At 34.7% G+C, this 22,500-nt stretch overlaps 1 protein-coding gene across 9 annotated transcripts in view; it reads left to right on the forward strand.

Moving 5' to 3' along the window:
* Positions 1-22,500, forward strand: part of Slob (Slowpoke binding protein) — a 261,375-nt gene that overhangs the window by 179,822 nt on the left and 59,053 nt on the right. For all 9 annotated transcript variants that reach the window (XM_068345249.1, XM_068345250.1, XM_068345256.1 and 6 more), the window contains exons 3-8: positions 9,423-9,565; positions 12,630-12,755; positions 15,135-15,316; positions 16,486-16,592; positions 19,932-20,023; positions 20,689-20,811. In XM_068345249.1, the coding sequence (XP_068201350.1) occupies positions 9,423-9,565; positions 12,630-12,755; positions 15,135-15,316; positions 16,486-16,592; positions 19,932-20,023; positions 20,689-20,811 (773 nt within the window). The remainder of the gene's footprint in view (positions 1-9,422; positions 9,566-12,629; positions 12,756-15,134; positions 15,317-16,485; positions 16,593-19,931; positions 20,024-20,688; positions 20,812-22,500) is intronic.

Here is a 22,500-nt window from a genome sequence, read left to right on the forward strand (position 1 = left end):
AAAAAACGCGTTGGATTTCAAAGTTAATTATTTGAAAATAACTCTGAAATTACATTCTTTAGTTCATTCGAGAACTCGTTACCCTGAAAGTGTTGTTGGGAAGCTACGGGTAATAATAACAAGTTGTCGTATTTGACGTCTATATATATGTATGTATATATATATATATATATATATATATATATACATATACATGCATGCATACAATAATATATATACATAGATGCATACAATAATATATATACATAGATACATACAATAATATATATACATAGATACATACAATAGTATATATACATAGATACATACAATAGTATATATACATAGATACATACAATAGTATATATACATAGATACATACAATAATATATATACATAGATACATACAATATTATATACATATACTGTAACCTTCAGTATTACCTCGGGCAGATACTTGAAGGATTATTTGGTTTTTAAAGGTTAGTTATCACTTCCGGAAATGACGTAAAGTAATATTGCCTTTAGAGGTATACTTACCACCCCAAACAATGCCATTAAGTATGTTCTTTTTAGAGGTAAGATATTACCTCGAACAGTACCGTGAAGTATTATATGAATTCAGATAACCTGTTAATCTAACAGATGAATAATATGTCGGTGCAAAATCCAGTTTTTTTATGAATACATTAAAGATTGAAAATGTGTATTTTACCGAGATAAAATACCATATGACATATATATGACATTTAGAGCCTTAAGCCTAATTTCAATTTTATCATGTGAATGATGAATTATGCCTGTTTAGTTATTAAAAAGGGCTTCTAACTCGTGATATGTCATTATATGTACTTGACTTTCATTAATTATTATTAAATATATTTACTACTACTACTACTACTACTACTACTACTACTACTACTACTACTACTACTACTACTACTAATCGAGACTTTTTTCAAGTATACATTACCTTTTAAAGACAAATTATTTTATTTTTAGTTAGTTTTGCGAGAAATTTATTCAAATTTTCCTCCCTGCAATGTTTTCTATTCAGTCAATTATGAAGTACCCACAATTTTCGGCTTATATAGTGATGATCCTTTTTATATTCTGATTTCATTGTTTTTTCATACTTTTTTACCTATATGAAATTAGTGCTTTTGGTTATAGAATTTTTTCGGCTTCTCTAGATATTTCCTCTTGGTGTTTGTGGACTTTTTTTTTTATCTAGCTTTTTAGTTTTTATATTATTTCCTCAGTCTAGATAGATTTCCTTGGTGTATAAGGGTATTTCATCTACATATTTCTTCTGTATCTGGGGAAATATTTTATAAGAATATTTCTTCTGTATCTGGGGAAATATTTTATAAGCATATTTCTTCTGTATCTGGGGAAATATTTTATAAGCATATTTCTTCTGTATCTGGGGAAATATTTTATAAGCATATTTCTTCTGTATCTGGGGAAATATTTTATAAGCATATTTCTTCTGTATCTGGGGAGATATTTTATAAGCATATTTCTTCTGTATCTGGGGAAATATTTTATAAGCATATTTCTTCTGTATCTGGGGAAATATTTTATAAGCATATTTCTTCTGTATCTGGGGAATTATTTTATAAGCATATTTCTTCTGTATCTGGGAAAATATCTAATCAATATATTTCCCCCCTTATCTGGGGATATTCCATTTATATATTTGTTTGTTTCTACATGTCCAACATACGTTTTGGCATAATTGTCTTTTGCCATGCGAAGTTATCGTAAAAAGAGGAGAATGGAGATACTTCATTTATATACACATTTTATCAGTAAATAATTGTATATATTTGTTAGTATAGATTCGGGCATAAGGATCGCCTGCCATAATGTAGATATATGGAAACAGGAAATAACTAACGTCAACATTGTTAGACAACTTCAAAATATGAAAGATAATTCGCTCAAGAAATAAGGCCCTTAACAGGAACTTGTTTTACCAACTGATCTCTTTCGATATTGGGTTGACTTGCCCCAAGACAACGACAGGAAAGTTTCTTAATTCAGTAACTGCAAGTTTTGGAATCGAGAAGGAAGTTAACTATCTGGAGGGAGGTGTAGGATCTCCCTCGAAGGCCCCAGTGAGGCTAAAAACAAGCGGACCAGGACAGGACAGTTTAGCCCATTATTCAGTTCTAACCGATGAATGATTTGCATTCTTCAGGCAGAGACGATATGGGTAGCCTGAAATTCTCTCTCTCTCTCTCTCTCTCTCTCTCTCTCTCTCTCTCTCTCCTAGGCAGGACCAGGATATTTTTCGTCGAAAACTGGTTTGCTTTTTCCCGTCAAGAATGAAGTGTAGTTCCTCTCTCTCTCTCTCTCTCTCTCTCTCTCTCTCTCTCTCTCTCTTGCATCTTCCTTTTTCTCTTCCTATCTCCCTTTTTTACTTTTCCTTGTCTCTTCCTTTTGAGTCTCCATTTCTCTCCACTTCTTACCCCCCCCTCTCTCTCTCTCTCTCTCTCTCTCTCTCTCTCTCTCTCTCTCTCTCTCTCTCTCATATATATATATATATATATATATCGTGTGTCTCCATCGCTAATATTTTTCTCTATATATTAATTTCCCTATTTTACTTTCCCAATCTCAATATTAGATCGAATAATCCAACAGCCCCCAATTATCATGTTGATTCTTAGCATTTTTCCGTCCCGTGTTATGGGGTTCGAGATAAAAGACTTGGTAGCATTGTTGACTTTTCATTTGCTGAATTGTGTTCTTATTGCATTCTATAGTTATAAGGAAAGAGGATAATCACGAAAATAAATAAGTCTCTCGTCCATTAGTCACGGACTCAAGGTGTGGTCGCTGCCAAGTCAGACTCAGCGGGACCTGTTTAACTTATTTGGTCGGACGGAGTTTTTGTTATAATTTTCTGGTGGGTTTTGGGGACTTGGGGGTGAATTTGGACTTGCGGTTTTATAATATTTTCAAGATATTCGATGTCAAGAACGGCAATAATGTGGCAGCTTTCAAGAAAAACCTGAAGACTTATCTTTTTAGAAAGTGTTATAATAGTGACCTGAAAACTATTAAGCCTGAATACAAATGCTAGCGAAATAACTGATAAGATACAGAGCAAAATATCAACTGGAATGAAATTATTTTTTCACACACCAAGGCCCGCCTGAACAGACTTTTAGTGTCTGATGGAGGGCGAGAAATAAACCCGTAAAAGTAAAAGTAAAGTAAGTATGATTTATTTTAAGACGATTACCTTGGATAACAGTATATAACAAAGTTTGAATATTTACGTGTATAGGTATTTGTATATTTGATGTATATACCAAAGGAAAGGTACCCTTTTGTTCATTTGTTTGAAGTAGGCTAACCCCCAAAATTGGGGGAAGTGCCTTGGTAAATAGATAAATAGATTAGTATAAATTATCGATGTCTCGAGTGTCTTGTAGGAAAAAAACGACGGCTAGAACCATCTTTTAATAGTCTTTTCTAATATTGTTTTTTTTTACATAAATAGAATGTTTAAACAAGATCGCATTCTTTTGATTCATATAGTTATGTGCGAATTTCATCTAGGCAGTATTTCCCAACCTGGGGTAAATTACCCCAGCGGGGTAATGGACCCGTATTTTTGGGGTAATCAAGATGTTCTGAAATTGAGTTATTCACATTCCCATAATTAATATGGTTATAGTGAACATTCTGCACTGATGATGGTTCATTTTAATATCCATTAAAATGGAAAAGTTTGCATTTGTTTTGGATCCTTAACTATAAGCAGCCAATAGCGGGCTACATGATCCATACAGCTCATCAGGTGGCTGCATTAAACCATCCGATGTTACCGGGTATATGTTCAATGGGGTAATTGATTAGCTGGAAATAAAATTTTGGGGTAATCATTTATAAAAGGTTGGGAAACACTGATCTAGGGTTTTAAAGTATGACGCTGTTAGAAACCTATTTAAGTTTGTCTTCGAATTTTGAGACTTTTTGTTCATTAAATATCCTTTGCAAGTTTTAGATCTTCTCTTCATTAAAACAAACCTATTTACTCTTACTGACTCCAACTCGAAATTGAAAATCGGTAACCCTGGTAGTTTGTCAACGGCTTTACTAAAAGTCTGTAATTGGTTTAATTACTGTATTCTGTACCTTAGTGTTACAAAAACGCGTTGGATTTCAAAGTTAATTATTTGATAATAACTCCGAAATTACATTCTTTAGTTCATTCGAGAACTCATTACCCTGAAAGTGTTGTTGGGAAGCTACGGGTAATTATAACAGGTATCGTATTTGACGTCTATATATATGTATGTGTATATATATATATATATATATATATATATATATATATATATATATATATATACATACAATAATATATATACATACATACATACAATAATATATATACATACATACAATAATATATATTCATACATACATACATACAATAATATATATACATACATACATACTTACAATAATATATATACATACATACATACATACATACTTACAGTAATATATATACATGCATACATACATACTTACAATAATATATATACATACATACTTACAATAATATATATACATACATACAATAATATACATACATACATACAATAATATACATACATACATACTGTAACCTTCAGTATTACCTCGGGCAGATACTTGAAGGATTATTTGCTTTTTAAAGGTTAGTTATTACTTCCGAAAATGACGTAAAGTAATATTGCCTTTAGAGGTATACTTACCACCCCAAACAATGCCGTTAAGTATCTGTTCTTTTTAGAGGTAAGATATTACCTCGAACAGTACTGTGACTGCCGAGAGAATAGTTATGACTCAAAGGCAGGATGCAATCAACTGAGTAACTTCATTAAAGAACACACTCCTTTATAAACAAAACTTCAAGGCAACAGGAATTTTCATGTTCGAGAAACAGACAATGTTAGAGAGGAAACACGCAGACATGTATATTCAGGTTCTTTTTAGTGCGAGGGAAGAGCGCAGATACAAGCATAATATATACAAAATAATTTATGTACGATCGTGTGACACACGGTTGGTACAGTACCGTGAACTATTATATAAATTCAGATAACCTGTTATCTAACAGGTGAATAACATGGTGCAAAATCCAGTTTTTATGAATACATTAAAGATTGAAAATTGTCACACCATAACTTTAGTGTATTTTACCGAGATAAAATACTGTATGACATATATAAGACATTTAGAGCCTTAAGCCTAATTTCAATCTTATCATGTGAATGATAAATTATGTCTGTTTAGTTATTAAAAAGGGCTTCTAACCCGTGATACGTCATTATATGTATTTGAGTTTCCTTAATTATTATTATTAAATATATTATTGTTACTACTACTACTTCTACTACTACTACTACTACTCGAGACTTTTTTCAAGTATACATTACCTTTTAAAGACAAGTTAAATATCTTATTTTTAGTTAGTTTTGCTAGAAATTTATTCAAATTTTCCTCCTTGCAATGTTTTTTATTCATACAATTTGAAGTACCCACAATCTTCGGCTTATATAGTGATGATCCTTTTTCTATTCTGATTTAATTGTTTTTTCATACTTTTTTTACCTATCTGAAATCAGTACTTTTGGTTATAAAATTTTTTTCGGGTTCTCTCGATATTTCCTCTTGGTGTTTGTGGACTTTTTTTATCTAGCTTTTTAGGTTTTATATTATTTCCTCAGTCTAGATAGATTTCCTTGGTGTATAGGGGTATGTTATCTACATATTTTTCGAGTTCTTTCGATATTACATCTACACATTCTTTTGTATCTGGGAAATATTTTATATGCACATTTCTTCTGTATCTGGGGAAATGTTTTATCAACATATTTCCTCGTTATCAAAGGATATTCCATTCAAATAATAGTTGGTTTCTACTTGGTTTCTACATACCTAACATAGGTTTTAGCATAATTGTCTTTACCATTCGAAGTTTTCGGAAAAAGATAGAGAAATACTTCATGTATATAAACTCATTTCATCAGTAAATAATTCAATTGTATATGTTAGTATAAATTCGGGCATAAGGATCCCCTACCATAATGTAGATATATGGAAACATAGGCAATAAGTAACGTCAACATTGTTAGACAAATTCAAAAGATGAAAGATAATTCGCTCTGGAGATAAGGTCCTTATCAGGAACTTGTTTTACCAACTGATCTCTTTCGATATTGGGTTGACTTGCCCCAAGACAACGACAGGAAAGTTTCTTAATTCAGTAACTGCAAGTTTTGGAATCGAGAAGGAAGTTAACTATCTGGAGGGGGTTGTAGGATCTCCCTCGAAGGCCCCAGTGAGGCTAAAAACAAGCGGACCAGGACAGGACAGTTTAGCCCCCTTATTCAGTTCTAACCGATGAATGATTTGCATTCTTCAGGCAGAGACGATGTGGGTAGCTTGAAAAATTCTCTCTCTCTCTCTCTCTCTCTCTCTCTCTCTCTCTCTCTCTCTCTCTCTCTCTCTCTCTCTCTCCTAGGCAGGACCTGGATATTTTTCGTCGAAAACTAGTTTGCTTTCTCCCGACAAAAATGAAGTATAGTTGCTAAACTAACTCTCTCTCTCTCTCTCTCTCTCTCTCTCTCTCTCTCTCTCTCTCTCTCTCTCTCTCTCTCTCTCTCTCTCTCTCTCTCAGGCAGGACCAGGATATTTTTCGTCGAAAACTAGTTTGCTTTCTCCCGACAAAAATGAAGTATAGTTGCTAAACTCTCTCTCTCTCTCTCTCTCTCTCTCTCTCTCTCTCTCTCTCTCTCTCTCTCTCTCTCTCTCAGAGCAGTATTTTACACGTTCGAGCAGCTGGTCTCGAGGCCAGTTAAAAACTAAAAGGCAACGAACAAACGAATGAATGTTTGGTGAAAATTTTATCCCCGACGAAATAATGACTTTTCTCTGGAACCACCTGATATTTTAATCATGCCACTCCGGACTTTTTACCCCCAGAGTTTCCAGACTCATTCGAAACATGATTTAGGCGGAATTTACTGTTCCATATTTTTTCGATCTTTTGTTTTTTCTTGATTAACGCTGGTCTGGATTTTTTTAATTATAAAATTCTAATCATTAATAAAGGTAGTGATGGTTGCAGTTGGTCACTCATAGTTTTCGGTATCTTTGACCTACAATCCTTAACATGGAGAGGAGGAGTAGAAGGGAGAGAAGAAGAGAGGGGGGTGGAAAGGGAGAAGAGGAAAGTTCCTCAACGTGAGGAGGAGGAAAAGAAGAAGAACAAGAACAAAAAAAGCAAAACAAGAAGAAGAGGTAGTAGTAGTTATTTCCGAAACGTGAAGAGGAGGAGGAGAAGGAGAAAGAGAAGAGAGGAAAGTTAAAAGAGAGAGGAGATAAAAGTGAGTAAGAGGGGGTGTCGGGTGGAGATTGAAAACACACATACCGCATTGCGGAACTGCTTTTTGTTTTCAAAGATTTCATTGTTTTAGAATTTGTTCCGCCCACTTAATCCTTTGTGGCGATTCACTTTCCATTTAAATGTTCCTTTTCTTGCTGTTCTCTGTTCTTGAATTAATTACAATTTACAGTTCTTACTCTCTTGGTTTAACAAGCTGAAGTTTTCATTCAAATCTACTGTTGGTGTAATAAAGGAGTTTATAAAATGTATTTTATAAACCTTGGATGTAATATTTTGATTAATTGTTCGTTTGACCTCCAGTTTACGAAAGTGACAAAGGATCGGTCTTTATTTTGAGAGTAAAATTTATCATACACAACCATAAATTGAAATTTCGTAGGAAAGTAAAAGATATGATAGACTATAGTCCATTTCTTTTAGCGATGCATATTTGCACCGACTCGCAGCGGTGCCCTTTTAGCTCGGAAAAGTTTCCGGATCGCTGATTGGTTGGACAAGATAATTCTAACCAATCAGCGATCAGGAAACTTTTCCGAGCTAAAAGGGCAACGCCGTGAGTCGGTGCAAATATGCATCGCTAAAAGAAATGGACTATAGGGTACTTACTTTTACTTTACTTTTACGGGTTAATTTCTCGCCCTCCATCAGACACTAAAAGTCTGTTCAGGCGGGCCTTGGTGTGTGAAAATAATTTCTTTCCAGTTAATATTTTGCTCTGTACATATTGAAAACTCGAAACATTGGTAAACAAAAGATTCTCTCTGAAGTTCATCGTCTAAGCGTAAAGAGGCAAATTGTGGATAAACTTAATATTACTTGAATATAATGTCTCGTTTCCATGTGCCTTCGTAAATAGATGATCATTTTCTACAAGTAGGCTTAAGCAGTTACAAGTTCTGCCCCGTCGAATTCTAGAAATTGTCCCATTGTGAATATGTAAGGATTTTTTTTCAGAAAATTTCTTGATTTACTTAAGTTATGCAACAATTACTAGTTCTGCCCTGATGAATACCTGAAATTGTCCAGACATTATAAATATAAGTTGGGAGAGTTCCGAAAAAAAAATTTCTCTACTTGATTTTGACAATGCATTAAGAGAAGTGTCGACGGGAAATTAGAATGGTTTTGTGTATTTTTAGGTAGTTATTTGTTAGTGTTTATTTTTACAATTAGTGCTTAGAACAGATAACCTACGTTAATCACTGTGACACACTTTGGTATTGGCGAATTTTTATTCTTGGTTAGTCTTGCTTTCCTTTCGTATTCATATACTCCATTGTCTCAATAGTTAATAATATATACTGTATATCTATCTCTTTGTGTGCGTGCGTGCGTGCATGCGTGCGTGCATGCATGCGTGGGTGCGTGCGTAGAGGTTGAGTTAGTATCTGGGTGGATGTCCTGAATATTTTAGTCTAAGAATGATTTTACACATATCAATAAATATTAATTTGCATAATCGAGGAAATCTGAAAACCTTCTCTACATTTCATGTTACCGGCTTAACAGTCATGGTTTTAGAATTCATTGGTTTTACATGGCGAAGTATGTCGATACCAACTTTATTTATAAAATTGTCTGATATAGCATGGGAGTGGTTTTTGGATATTACAAAGGAATAAAAAAAATCATAGACATCACCTCGCCATCTTGTCTAGACCTCTCATCGCGTTCTTAAAACATATTTCTGATATCTACGTAGTAGTATCTTCTGTGAACTGTTGCATAGGTGTGGACCTAAGCTTTTGATATTTTCCCTGTTGGGGCCCCTGGGCTTATAGCATCTTGCTTTTCCAACTAGGGTTGTAGCTTAGCAACTACTACTACTACTACTACTACTACTACTACTACTACTATTAATAATAATAATAATAATAATGTGTATATTTATATTGCCATAAAGTTTACTTATATTCCTGAATATATATCTGCCCAATCTAGATTATTCCGTAATATCCTTTCCATTCTGATACGCGAATTTTAGAATGATTAAACCTGTCTTACCATATATATCTTTTTCCAGGGTCGCGAATTGATAAGAACTGGTTTATGATCCGGGACTCTTCCGTAAAAACAGACAGGTTAATGACCTTGCAGCCTTACGACGAGCAGTGCCCAATCCCGGTCAATACCGCTACCAGAGAAGCCCTTGTTGAGCTCTTCCAGGTAAGCGGGGAGATATCCCAGTAGAGATTGATGTCGTCTTAGTATTTTTTATAGGGTTTTTTCCAAGTAAAATGAGTGTTTCCAGATGAGGTTATTTAGGGTAAGCTTTCTTGCAACAATCCCAGGAGAGCTGAAATATTTAGCGTGTTCGGCTGCTTCTTAATAATGGTCACCATTCCACATAATTATCGTAAGTTAGATGTCTGTCTCATTTATTCTCTTGTTGAGCTCTTCCAGGTAAGTGGAGATATCCCATTTGAGATTGATGTCTTTTAAATATTTCTTTTTTGTATATTGATGTCTTCAGGTAATCTGGATTTTTTCCAAGAGGAGTATTTCCAGATGAGCTTTTTTTAGGGTAAGCTGGTTAGTTTGCTGGAACAGTCCCAGAAGAGCTGGGATACAATATTTTGTGTGTTCGGCCGGCTCTTGATAATGGTCACCTGGCCAGGAAATTGTAATGTCTCTCATTTATAGGTTTTGTCATTGGATTAGTTTAGATATCCAATTTCAGAGAACATATTTTTATCATATAATAATGCTCGTAATTTTTCTCTTAAGCTGATTTTCTAGTCTAAGAAACTAAAGAACTTTAGCACCAATTATTCCATGTATACGGTAGTTAGTTTACGAAGTATCCGTGGATAATTTTCCTATGCGCTCTAAAGCTATTTTGTTAAACTTCGCTTACTGTACAAGAACTAGTTTATTTGCTTGTATACGATTTTGCCAAGCGTTGAAAATTGTTACCATTGTTCGGAAACTTAAAACTCATGGAAGAGTATTGCCGTTTACCTTCATATTCGAGGGTTTGAGTGCTTGTAGGCCAGTTGCTACTAAACTCTTCTAGATGAACAGACTTTTATTCAGTGTTTTTGAGTTTATGTAACAGTTTCTGTGACCATCAAGATGTTGCCAGTAAACATCTGTATATTTGCTGGTAATTTTTAGTGTAGCTTGAGTATAAATCTATCTGGAAACTTGAAATAAATTAGCTGGTATTTTTTATCTTTATTCCCGAACTCTTTCGGAAAATAAATGTAGGCATTATTGTACAGCAAAAGGGTAGGTGGGTTTCTAGGCATTGTTTGGGACTCGTGTGTTTGTCTCTGCGGCGGGGGTGGGTAGGGGGTGTTGTTCACCAAAAAATCTAAATTGCCTTTTTTAGCTTTCTTGTCTTCAATGTTTTTGTATTAAAAGTTTTCATGTGAGTTGGAGAATATGTCTGTCTTTGAATAGTACCAAAGATTGTTACCAAGTAATTGGTTCTTTTCGTGTGACCAGGATTTCCAATTTAAAATACTTGGGATACGTGTTTTTTATTGAGTTTGTTGATTAAGATGTTTCATTCTGCTTAATATAGCAGGGGGGGGGGGATATTTACTTCTGAAGATAAATTTCTGCATGATAATCGTGTTCAATACATCAAAGGTATTAATAGTTTCAAATCACTCTCATTTGTAATCCTGTAAATAAAACCCCAAGACGCACCATTTCTAATGATTTTAAACTTTAACCTGCAGTCTTCCTTGTTTATTTATTTATTTTTTTTTCAATCAAGTACATGAACCATATATTCATCCAACTATATTTTTTTTTCCTTTTCTGGCCTTGAATACTGGGGCAAACCACCCGTTAACTTTCCATATCCCCCCATTTACAAACAATAATGGGGGTTCTCGGTGTGTTTTGTCAGGATGCCACCTAACTCCTAATCAATCAATCCTAGGGTGTTTGGATGGGGAATCTTAAAAAAAACTAATGTTCAGCACTATTAATGGTCAGAAATATATAATAAACATACGATAACCAGTTGGAAAAGTATATGGCGTGTAATTAGAACATCATAATTACCTAAAGTTTATAACACGTCCCTCAAATGGTCATTGCTGCGACGGTTTGGGTCAAATGGCGTTGCGTGGTCAGAAGGCTTCGCCACCTGGGCTAGCAGTGAGTGGGCGGTTAACAGGTTTTATTCTCTTATTGGCCTTGCTTCTGGACTTATGGTTTAACACCATTAGCGCAGTAGGAACACACCTTTTCCTTCTCTCTCCTGTCAGTCCGTTTCCTTTACCTCGTTACCAGTCTATTGTAGGGGCATGTCTGTCTGTCTGTTTCCTATACCTCGTTACCAGTCTATTGTAGGGGCCTGTCTGTCTGTCTGTTTCCTATACCTCGTTACCAGTCTATTGTAGGGGCCTGTCTGTCTGTCTGTCTTGTTTCCTATACCTCGTTACCAGTCTATTGTAGGGGCACGTCTGTCTGTTTCTTATACCTCGTTACCAGTCTATTGTAGGGGCCTGTCTGTCTGTCTGTCTACACACGTTAGAGTAAATAACAGTAGACTTGCCACTCCTTTCATAGGGGGTTAACCTGTTCTCATATATTCCTTTGGCTGGAAATGAAGTGGAGGGGGAAGGAAAGGGTTGTTGCAAGACAACATCCGGGAACTGATGCATAAATATTAGAAAGCTTTTAATTGGTTGAAAAAAGGCCAGATGATAATTACGTCATCTCCAGAAATGCACAATAGCTGCCAAGAGGCGAATGCAAACAACGCATGCGCAAGAACTTCCAAAAGTGAACAATGGGCTTCGACAAGATATGGTGTTCACATTTTAATCGATGCTTAGGTAGTTATGCCAGAATAGGCAGCACTCCATTTCTCTTAGTAAATTCCAGTTTCGCTGTAAATTATAATATATATTAACCACAATAGCATGTTAGTTTTAAGATGAGAAAAACACTCAAATGTTCATCACTCCTCTTTGGCACTGGGACAGACAAGACACTAAAAAGCCCCTTGAGTTAAGTATTTGAATGTTTGGGTTAGATAATTAATTTGACGACAGGTATTTTAATTTGGTTATTCCCTTTCTTTTAATACAAAAAAAAAAAGAATTAGTTTTGTGAACTGTAGGCCTATTTCTTAAAGCCTTGTTAGTATAAAAATTCTCAAGAATCTATAAAAATTTTACTTAATTGGCACATATTGTTACACAGTACTTTTGATAATTGGTAATATCCTTATTGTGTTTTTCTAATGTTTTATTCTTTTTTTCAGGCATTACATCATCCGTACATTTACCCAGTGTTAGACGTTGATTTTGCCAACATTTCTTCACATACGTACGTCATCACAGTCATTCCTCACAACAACAAAGGTTCCTTGAAGGATCTCATCTACAGGGTAAGGCTATCTCGAAAGTTCTTGTGTTCCTTTTAAAGAAATGGAGACTCAGAATCAGTAACATGTGATAATGTATGATAAATCCAGTCATCGGGTAATTGTTATTGTTATTAAGGATTTTTTTGTAACGGCAGATTTCCCACCAGATAAGGTTGTTGATGAAGTTATTCATAATAATGTAAAAGTGTCTAGAAAGATGCCGGTAAAGGAGCACTAGGTTTTAAGTTGTTGGTGGCTGTAAAGTAATTCAGGACAATTGCATTACAATTGTTATTATTTGGGAAAGTATTTAAGGTGATACTGGTATGAATTCGTTAAAGTATTTAAGGTGATACTGGTATGAATTAGTTAAAGCATTTAAGGTGATACTGGTATGAATTAGTTAAAGCATTTAAGGTGATACTGGTATGAATTAGTTAAAGCATTTAAGGTGATACTGGTATGAATTAGTTAAAGCATTTAAGGTGATACTGGTATGAATTAGTTAAAGCATTTAAGGTGATACTGGTATGAATTAGTTAAAGCATTTAAGGTGATACTGGTATGAATTAGTTAAAGCATTTAAGGTGATACTGGTATGAATTAGTTAAAGCATTTAAGGTGATACTGGTATGAATTAGTTAAAGCATTTGAGGTGATACTGGTATTAGGGAACGCCAAGCATTTTTCCAGGAACTTAAGAATAATTTCAGATCTGTAACAATTGTATTCATTGTTGAGGTATACATGGTGTTGCCTTAGTGGAGCTGCAGACAAGACATTTGGTACGTGAGGTTCGGGCTTCAGTTTTGTTGTTGAGCTGCCAGAGATCGATGTAGAAGTTAATAGGCTGTGCTTCCGTTACGGGTACTGTCCTACCAACCATTAATAGTTGTGCTAATCAAGGTGATAGTTTGGCGTCTGTACAGCAAGGGAAAATGTGATGGATGGTGTTGCTCTCTATGCACATGCACTTACACACAGAGGAAGATAATCCCAACAGAAAGGTAAATAGGAGCTGCTAGAGAATAGGGTTCAACTGTGCTGTACAGGACAAGGTAAGCAGCCCTTAAAGTAAAGTAAGTGTATGACATGATATTGTGATCTGCAATACACAAGATAAAAAACATCCAAGATTATAGATGACATTACACAGTGATTTTGGCCTCAATAGAGCTGAAAGGCAGAAAATAATAAAATATCAAGAACTAAAGAACGACCTGAAAATTACATGGGAACTGAAAGAAATAGGAATAATACCTGTGGTTGTGGGGAGGCAACTTGACTTATGAAGAAAAACCTGAGACAGTCCCTTCAGGCAATACCAAATTGCCAAAGAGCCCTCGGGTACAAGGCTAGTGGAGCATTGAGGTGCAACCGTAGACTCAAGGTTGGGGTCCATTGCACCACTGATATAAAGTAAAACCAATTAAGGTATTTAGACAAAGGAAGAGGAGAATGTGTAATATGCTAAGTGATAAGGAGTCCCGTGACTTTTAACAAAAACCAATTAAGGTATTTAGACAAAGGAAGAGGAGAATGTGTAATATGCTCAGTGATAAGGAGTCCCGTGACTTTAACAAATGAACAAACAATTATAAAGACATTCTAACTAATAAATTCACACACACACACACACACACACACACACACAGAGAGAGAGAGAGAGAGAGAGAGAGAGAGAGAGAGAGAGAGAGAGAGAGAGAGAGAGAGAGAGAGCTATTTTTGAATGAAGACCTCGAGAAGGTAAATGCAGAATTGTAAGAGGAAAATTCTGACACATTGAAAGGGTATTGTTCGAATACTTGGAATTTTTGCTTTTCAATTACTATTTGGTTATTCACAAAACATAGCGACTTTTCAGCATCTAAATTATCAAAGCCTTTATAATAGAATATATCTGAAGAATAATATATATGATTTTGATAAAATATATTTTACTATTTTTAAATGATTATGATTATGCTAGAAGGAAGGATTGTACATAGTAAATAAAATTCCTTCTGGGGAAATTTATGTAGTTAATTTGTTTCTGTCAGGCCAACTTTGAACTTTAGCAATTAAGCTTTTTCCTGACATGAAACTTGATTACGTTATTACGTAAGTGTAGTTATCAGACAATGGAGAGTCATTTAATTGAATCCAGCATAAAGTTAGAAGGGTTTTAATGCATTTAGCATTGATGATATTGCTGTATATTAATCACTCTATCTTTGATAATCATTTACATCTTTTTTTTTTTTTTTTATCGTTTGCCTACTGTTAACAGTTATAACTTAAAATGGAAGGAGACTGATCATTCCTTATTACTGTGTAGGCCTAAACCTGAGCATTACACTTACAGACCAGATAACCTATTCATTCTTTAGACATCTCACTTACCCCCCACCCTCCTTCCAGAGCCACTGGCAAGATGACTGGGGCGAAAAATACCAACAAAGATCCGCTGGTCTTCCTGTATCACAAGTCCAACGGCTGGGTCGACAAGTCCTCGAGGCTCTGCTTTTCCTACAAGACAGAGGATTCCCACCCTACGGCCACCTCCACTCGGGTAATGTCGTCCTCCAGAATGGCGTTGCCAGGTAAGGCTTTTTTTTATGTGTGGTATAAACTTCCATATATCTGCTTTAATACTTTTATTAATGCATTGTAGATTAATTGAAACACGTAAAGTAATAATGTCCTTTGTTCGTATAAGCAAATGCAGTTTTCAACCTTAAAACCATTTAAGAAATCAAAACAGTCAAGGTGCAACTCGGCTTTAATAACTTTAAACTATCCATAACTAGTCTCTTGTCATCGCAATTTGATGGGTGCGTAGAATGGAGCAAATATTTTCAAAATATTGGGCATACTGTTCCGATAACTTTAAGTCATTGTATATATCCTAAAATTTATTCCAGCTCTTAATAGGCAGCCAGTGTAGTCCAGTCAGTACAGATACAATCCTTTTTGATGGTGTAACACCCTTTATCCATAGTGCTTATTTGTTGATTGATTTTTGTAACTTTTAAGTTGTAATAGATAAGAATTTCAGTAATACTCTCATAATGAACAATTAATCTAAAGTTTAACTGAACTTTCTTTTAAATAGTTTGTTTTTTTTTACAAAAGCAATATCTGAGATGATATCCAGCACTGCTCTCCTTTAACTCTTTCTAAAATTTTAAGATTGAATCCTGGAGATATGTCCTTAACAATTATAAGTCTTTTTCATCAATGGACAAACTGTAATATTAACTTTTATTCACTTTATTGTATACAGTTATAAAAGCTAAGGGAATTGAGAGAGGAATTTTAAAGGATATTTTGAAAATAAAAGTAGCGGAGAAAAGTCGGTGGTAGTGGTTATTTCCTTAGTCAAGGAAATTTGGAATGTGGTTAACAAGGGAAAGTTTATTTAAAATGATGAAACTATGTTGATTAATGTCTCAGGCAGGCACTCGCCTATACTTCATGCATATGGCATTCAGTTCACTGCTGTACTACTCTAGGAAGTACTGCTGGCATACCAGTTGAATTACGTGTGGGGTCACATGCATGTGTTTACATCATAGTGTCTAAATCATCTTTAGGTGTTAGGGGATATGTTCATCAGTACAGGCAATATCCAAAAGAAGTTGAAGAGGTTGTTGATGATGTTAGAATTAAAGGAAAAAAAAATATGGATGAATTTAGATTTATTCCTTCCGAATATATGTTCATAATTTCTTATAAAATATGCATGACTAAAGAGATTTATTTCTTACAGATTATCGGGTGTTGAAAACACCCTCCTCGGTCTCACTTCGAGGATCTATCCTGTTATAAAAAGGCGCCTAAGAGACAACAGAGATGCCATAGACTCGGTTTGCTTTGGTACGTATCTGTGGTTTACTATTTTCGTATATAACTTAAGCCAAGGGGGAGAATAGAGTGATTATATATGGGACAATTGGATGACTGGTGCATGCAACATTGTTGATCTATCCCATTGTTAATAGTGTTCTTAACTTTGTTAGTCTAATAAGCCTGCTTTGAGCCTTTTAATTAATCTAGGCATCTCACTCATGAACCTGTGGCTTTGTACTGGAATATAATTCAAAGTGTAGTAATTATGTTTTCACACTTTGTAATATGTATGTACCTTGATGATGATTATAAAATAAATCTTTCATTTTGTGGGGGACAAAATTTGTTTGAGGTCAAAAGTTTTTGCTATATTGTATTTTTGTATTTTGCAGTGTAAAATTTCTAGTCTTAAGTGTATTTTTTAAACACTGTAACAAAGTCTTTAAAGTTATAGATATTGTATTCACTATTTGACTTGTTTTCCATGAGTGCATAAATGTTCAACTTCTATTTGGAATTTGTTCTGTTTTGTCAATTGGCACTGTGCTATCAAATGAGACTTCAATTTAATAGTCAGGATATACATAGTGTGTTTTAGACCATACAATTTTTAAAGTATGTTTCCTTAAAGTTGTTCCTACAAGAATACAAACCTTCATCCTTTAATACTCTAGGAGTACGATTTCAGCGTTGATAGTTGCTGGTGGGTGGTGGGGAAGTCGTGCTCCTTGCCAGTACATGCAGAACCTTTATGAGCAGGAGTCACTTGGATCCCCAATCATTAACTTCTTGCAGGGGCATGACTTTTTGCAGCCATCCTCCTGTAATGACTGGAAGGAATGGATATCTACATGGTGGGTGGAGTACGAATGGGATCATTCACCAGCGGGGTTGTCTCAAAGTTGGTCTCTCATTCTATCTCTCTGGTACTTTAACCTCTGATCCTTTTCCGTTGCCTTTCTTTAGGGCGGTAATAAAGTAAATGGTACTGGAACCTACATTCCGGGCAAACTACGAGAGGAGACTATCTGCTTCCCCAAAAGTCGGCTATTCTCTATTCTTCGCTTTGTAGTGAGCCGCAAAGTAATGTTGAAAAAGTGCTAAGGATATGGTCATATGGACGCTCTGCTGTGGCTATTCTGAGGTTTGGAGGGCATTCCATTTCCTTGAAGATTTCAGCAATCCTTGTCTACATCAAGGAAAACTCCTTCCTCGCCTGCTGCTCCAGCAGAGGAAGTGACTGACTCAGATTTCTCCGCCAAAACACAGACTATGGACAATACAATTGATCAGTGATCCTACTTGTCTGTAGTTACAGTATCACAGATAATGGAAAACCCGTTGACAATGACTTGAGCAAGGAAAGGAAATGCCCTTGTCCTCCATCTCATACAAGAGGTAGTGTCTGGCCTTGTAACTTTTTTTTTTTCCCTCCCTCAGGTTTTTTTTTTTCCCTCCCTTGGGTATATTGATCATGCCATTATGTGCTGGATATGCAGATGGTGCTACACTCTTTGCATCAATTCCATCTCCTGAATGTAGATCTGGGGTTGTTGAATCCCTTAATAGAGATCTAGCTAAAATTGTTAGTAGGTCAAGGACAGTGGCTCCTTAACATCCGGATCTCGGCATTGATAATGTTTTTTTTAACTTTGTATGGCGCTTTTAAAATTGTAGGTGTGATTCTCGACAGCAAATTTACATTTGAGAAACATATTAGGTCTGTCTCTTTAATTGTACAAAAAATAGGCTTATTGAGAAAGTCTTCTAAGATTTTCGGTGATCAATCTATTCTGAAGAAATGTTTTAATTCTTTCATTCTACCTTGTTTCAAGTATTGTTCTCCTGTCTGGTCTTCAGCCACTGATTCTCATCTTAATTTTATCGACAGGAATTTACGGTCTATTAAATTTCTTCCTGGTCTAGATAATAATCTCTGGCACCATTGTTCAATTAGTTCAATATGTATGTTTCACAAGATTTCTTATAATTCTGGCCATCCTTTTCATTCAGATCTTCCTGGACAGTTCCATCCTGTTCGTAATACTAGGCATGCAGTTAATTCTAATAGTCAGGCCTCTTCCATCATGAGGCTCAATACTACACAGCACTTTTAGAAGTTTTATTCCAGCTGTGACCGAGTTGTGGAATGATCTTCCTTATTGGGTATTTGAATCAGTAGAACTTCAAAAGTTCAAACTTGCAGCAACTTTTCTTTGTTGAACAGGCTGACATAAGTCTTTTTATAGTTTATATATGAAGTATCTGTTTTAATGTTGTTAATGTTTTTAAAATATTTTAATTCTTCATTACATCTTATATCGTTTATTTCCTTATTTCCTTTCCTCTGTGGGCTATTTTTCCCTGTTAGAGCCCTTGGGCTTGTAGCATCATGCTTTTCCAACTAGGGTTGTGGCTTGGCTAGTAATATTTATGATGATGATAATAATAATGATAATTAAAATAATAATTGGAAGTTGATACAGGTAAATTCTATATGTGCAAGATTCCTTTGTATTTCCCCCCAACTCATTATGAGGGGAGGGTGGATTAGATGTAGAACCCCATGCTTTCAATTAGCTGTACATAGTGACAACATAGCCTTCCAAGGATAGAGGGTCTGCCCCAAATCTGTCCATGTACAATGCAGAAACATAGCCAAATCCATGAGGACATATTCCAAAGTGTTGGGAGGTGGTAAGAGTTAACACTTCAGGGCAGAGTGTATAGACATCCCAAAATTTAAACCAGCCAGTATGGTTATAGGGGCTTCTTCCCTCCTTGGGATAAGTCTCCTATTAAAGGACAAAGTTTCTTAGCTGTACAAATATGAGTCCTTTAAGTTTCATTTCCTGCTTCGACCACCGTGCAAGCTCTAGGTAAATGTCATGGTGGCTACTTAGGGTACTGGCGACGGACGGGACTTCCTCACTACCAACCAGTAACTACCTACACCTCATTAGGAATTTTAACAGCAGAGTTCCAGCTATGCCGAAATCATACTTTTATTGAAGGACTAAGGTTTATACAGTTAGGGAAAAAACAAATTACTTCAGAATTTTCTTAATTGTTTCATGAATTTTTTTCATTTATTACTTGGGGCTTATCTAAACATAATTGGAGAAAAAAAGTTTTCTCCAAGATCAGTTTTTACAAAGATTATTTGAGAAAATTTTAATGGTGCTGGTGTTCATAAATGATCTTTATGTACAAGAAAATTAGTATGGTATAATGTAGTGTAACAAGTTATTTCAACTTTAAATTTCTTCCCTTTACGAATGTATCTTTTTTTCCAACAGTGTAGTTTGTCCCCATTAACATTTTGTGTATTTTTAAAATAATTTTACTGACGTATATTCTCAACAGGTCACGTGCTTTTTGAGATGTGCGCAGGCTATGAGCTTTCCGCTGCGCATCCAACTGCAAAACATTATGAGGATATTGCAAGTTATCCCCAGGTAGGATCTTCACAGGGCCATTTATTGGTTAGATTGCCACGGCTGATTCAATGTAGTAAGGCAAATTTTTAGAATATTGCAGAAATTTAGACCATCCCTTAATCTTAGAAATTAGAGCAAAAGACTTAAAAAAAAATTGACAAACAATTTATAGCAATTTTCATAGCATAGCTTTAAATAGTTATGTAGGTTTTGCATGCAATATATGTTTAAAAGTTCAGTATGTCCCACATTCAAATACCTTTTTTTTTAAAACAAAAAACTCAATATGCAAAGGTTATGCAAGGAAGATGTTGCTCTTATCTATTTTAAGTTAACCCAACAACTTCGAGACTTCGTCTCGACAACTCGACTTAAATTATTAAATTGTGGTTTATGTACTATGTTGTTGATTTTCTGTTACCGTTTATTTAAATACCTGTGTAATCTCGTTTAGAGGTCTTTTTTTTTTTACATTCCAATATTAAAACTTGTCAAGGCTTTTTAGCTTTATATGTTCAATAGGAAGCCATACAGATAATATTTAGTATGATTTAAAAAAGTCTGCGACTTTGAAGCCTTATATTCAATGCAGGATCTGTTAAAATTCACAATCTATGATCTATATGCTTGTAATAACGACTTGGATGCTCGAGCAATTGTGTTTTACCTGAGAACTCTTCCAGGTGATTCAAGTTCTGGAATACATATTTGGTAATGGGGACCAGTACCCGAGTGTGGAAGAAATATTGTGCGTGGATTTCTTCAGAAACCTCGACTTGAGAGAAATGAGAGCGGCTCCCTTACCGGTAAGCAGTACCCTTTAGATAGTTCTCAGTAGCAGTACATCATTAGGAAATAATTTTTTACCTTATTTTTAGTACAGTACCATTAGGAAAAGTAGGTGTAACGAGACCTGTCTTTTGAGCCTCCGATTTCACTCACAGTATGTAGAATTGTTGAACAGGTATTGAGAAATTTTTGTACAGTACTTATTCTGTAGGTTCCTTTTTTCAGAGTAGTTGTTTCATTGAGATATTGTCTTGAACACTTTCTTGGAAAATGTTATGTACAATAGTGACTTGTGCTACTTAATTTACTGGATGTTTCTTAGCTAGTAAATGGTACAGAGTATTGTTGGATTATGAACTGCAAGAGTAGTCTTTGATGTACACTAATGCCATCTAGTACTTTATTGTAGGTTTTTAGTTTTAGATGGATTGGTAGAAGATTCTAATTCTGCCCTACTTTTAGTTATTTCCCTTTAGGAAAATATCAGTTCATGGTCATTTTTTCTATACAGGAGTGTTTTAACAAACACATTGTCATGTCAAGTAGAAAAAAAATATTAGTTTACCTGTTGTCAGCTTCATAAAAAAAAATTATTCCTAAACTCCTCTAGCATACTGTAAATTGAATGTTTGCTGATATGAGTCCAAACTATTTATCCAGGAAGTGCTGAAGGTTTAAAGCATAAGATATATGTCATAATATTGACAAAAACTTACTAGCCTCAGGAGTTTTAATTTGATGCCTTAAGTAACTTCTTTATAAAGAGTACTTTTTATGTGCTAGTAAAAGTGACCACTTTTATTGTCCATGAATATTCCCTTTATTCTCTCAACACTTTCCAAAGGAGAACCCTTACAGACAGCAGTGAAAAGACCTTGGCTGTTAAATTGTTAGTATTTCAAGAGCTTTAAAAAGATAAGATAAAACCTAGAATTGTAGATTTGCAGCTTATGTTGAGTGTACAGTAATTATTGAAAAAATACAAGAGCAAGAATGAGTACTATTGCCTGAATTCAAATTATATTGGAGCTCTCTAGCAAGAGACTTTATTAAATGAAATTAAATGAGTTCAAGGCTTAACTTACTTTTTCTGCTCTTATTGATGATTTTCATTGATTTAGTAATGCAGTATTACTATCTGTATAGGATTCATAGAACTTTGGTTATATCAGACTTTAGATATAATTTTTTTTCTAGGTACCGGTAATTTTACTCTTAGAATTACATAACAGTGCAATGTAGTATTATAAGATTTTTTTTTATTTGGCATGTTTTGTGACATGTCTAGAATAATATTGGTTAATATTCATGATTTTACAATGAAATTGTAATAAAATAAAAAGAAATTAGGATTTTCAGAAATTCATTACAAAAGGGAAAGTTAAAATTCATTACAAAAGGGAAAGTTAAAAATTAACATGAACATTTCCACAATATCTATGTGGGCTGTACTGTACTTTATAAAATCAGAATTCAGCTGTCATAAAATGTGTACTGTTGGGATGTGTCTGCAAAATTTCATGTTTCATAACGCAAAAGATGAATATTTCATTCTTAAAAAAGTCTTTATCAGTGACATGGGATTTTCGTCATGGATTCTTTCCAAATTGGATAAATGATTGACTTCAAAGTTCTTTGCTGAGAATAGACCAAAGTATAAATCCCTCAAGTAATGATTACATATTGTTTGACATATTTTTCCTTCC

The sequence above is a fragment of the Palaemon carinicauda genome, chromosome 21, assembly GCF_036898095.1.
Source record: "Palaemon carinicauda isolate YSFRI2023 chromosome 21, ASM3689809v2, whole genome shotgun sequence".
Lineage (NCBI taxonomy): Eukaryota > Metazoa > Arthropoda > Malacostraca > Decapoda > Palaemonidae > Palaemon > Palaemon carinicauda.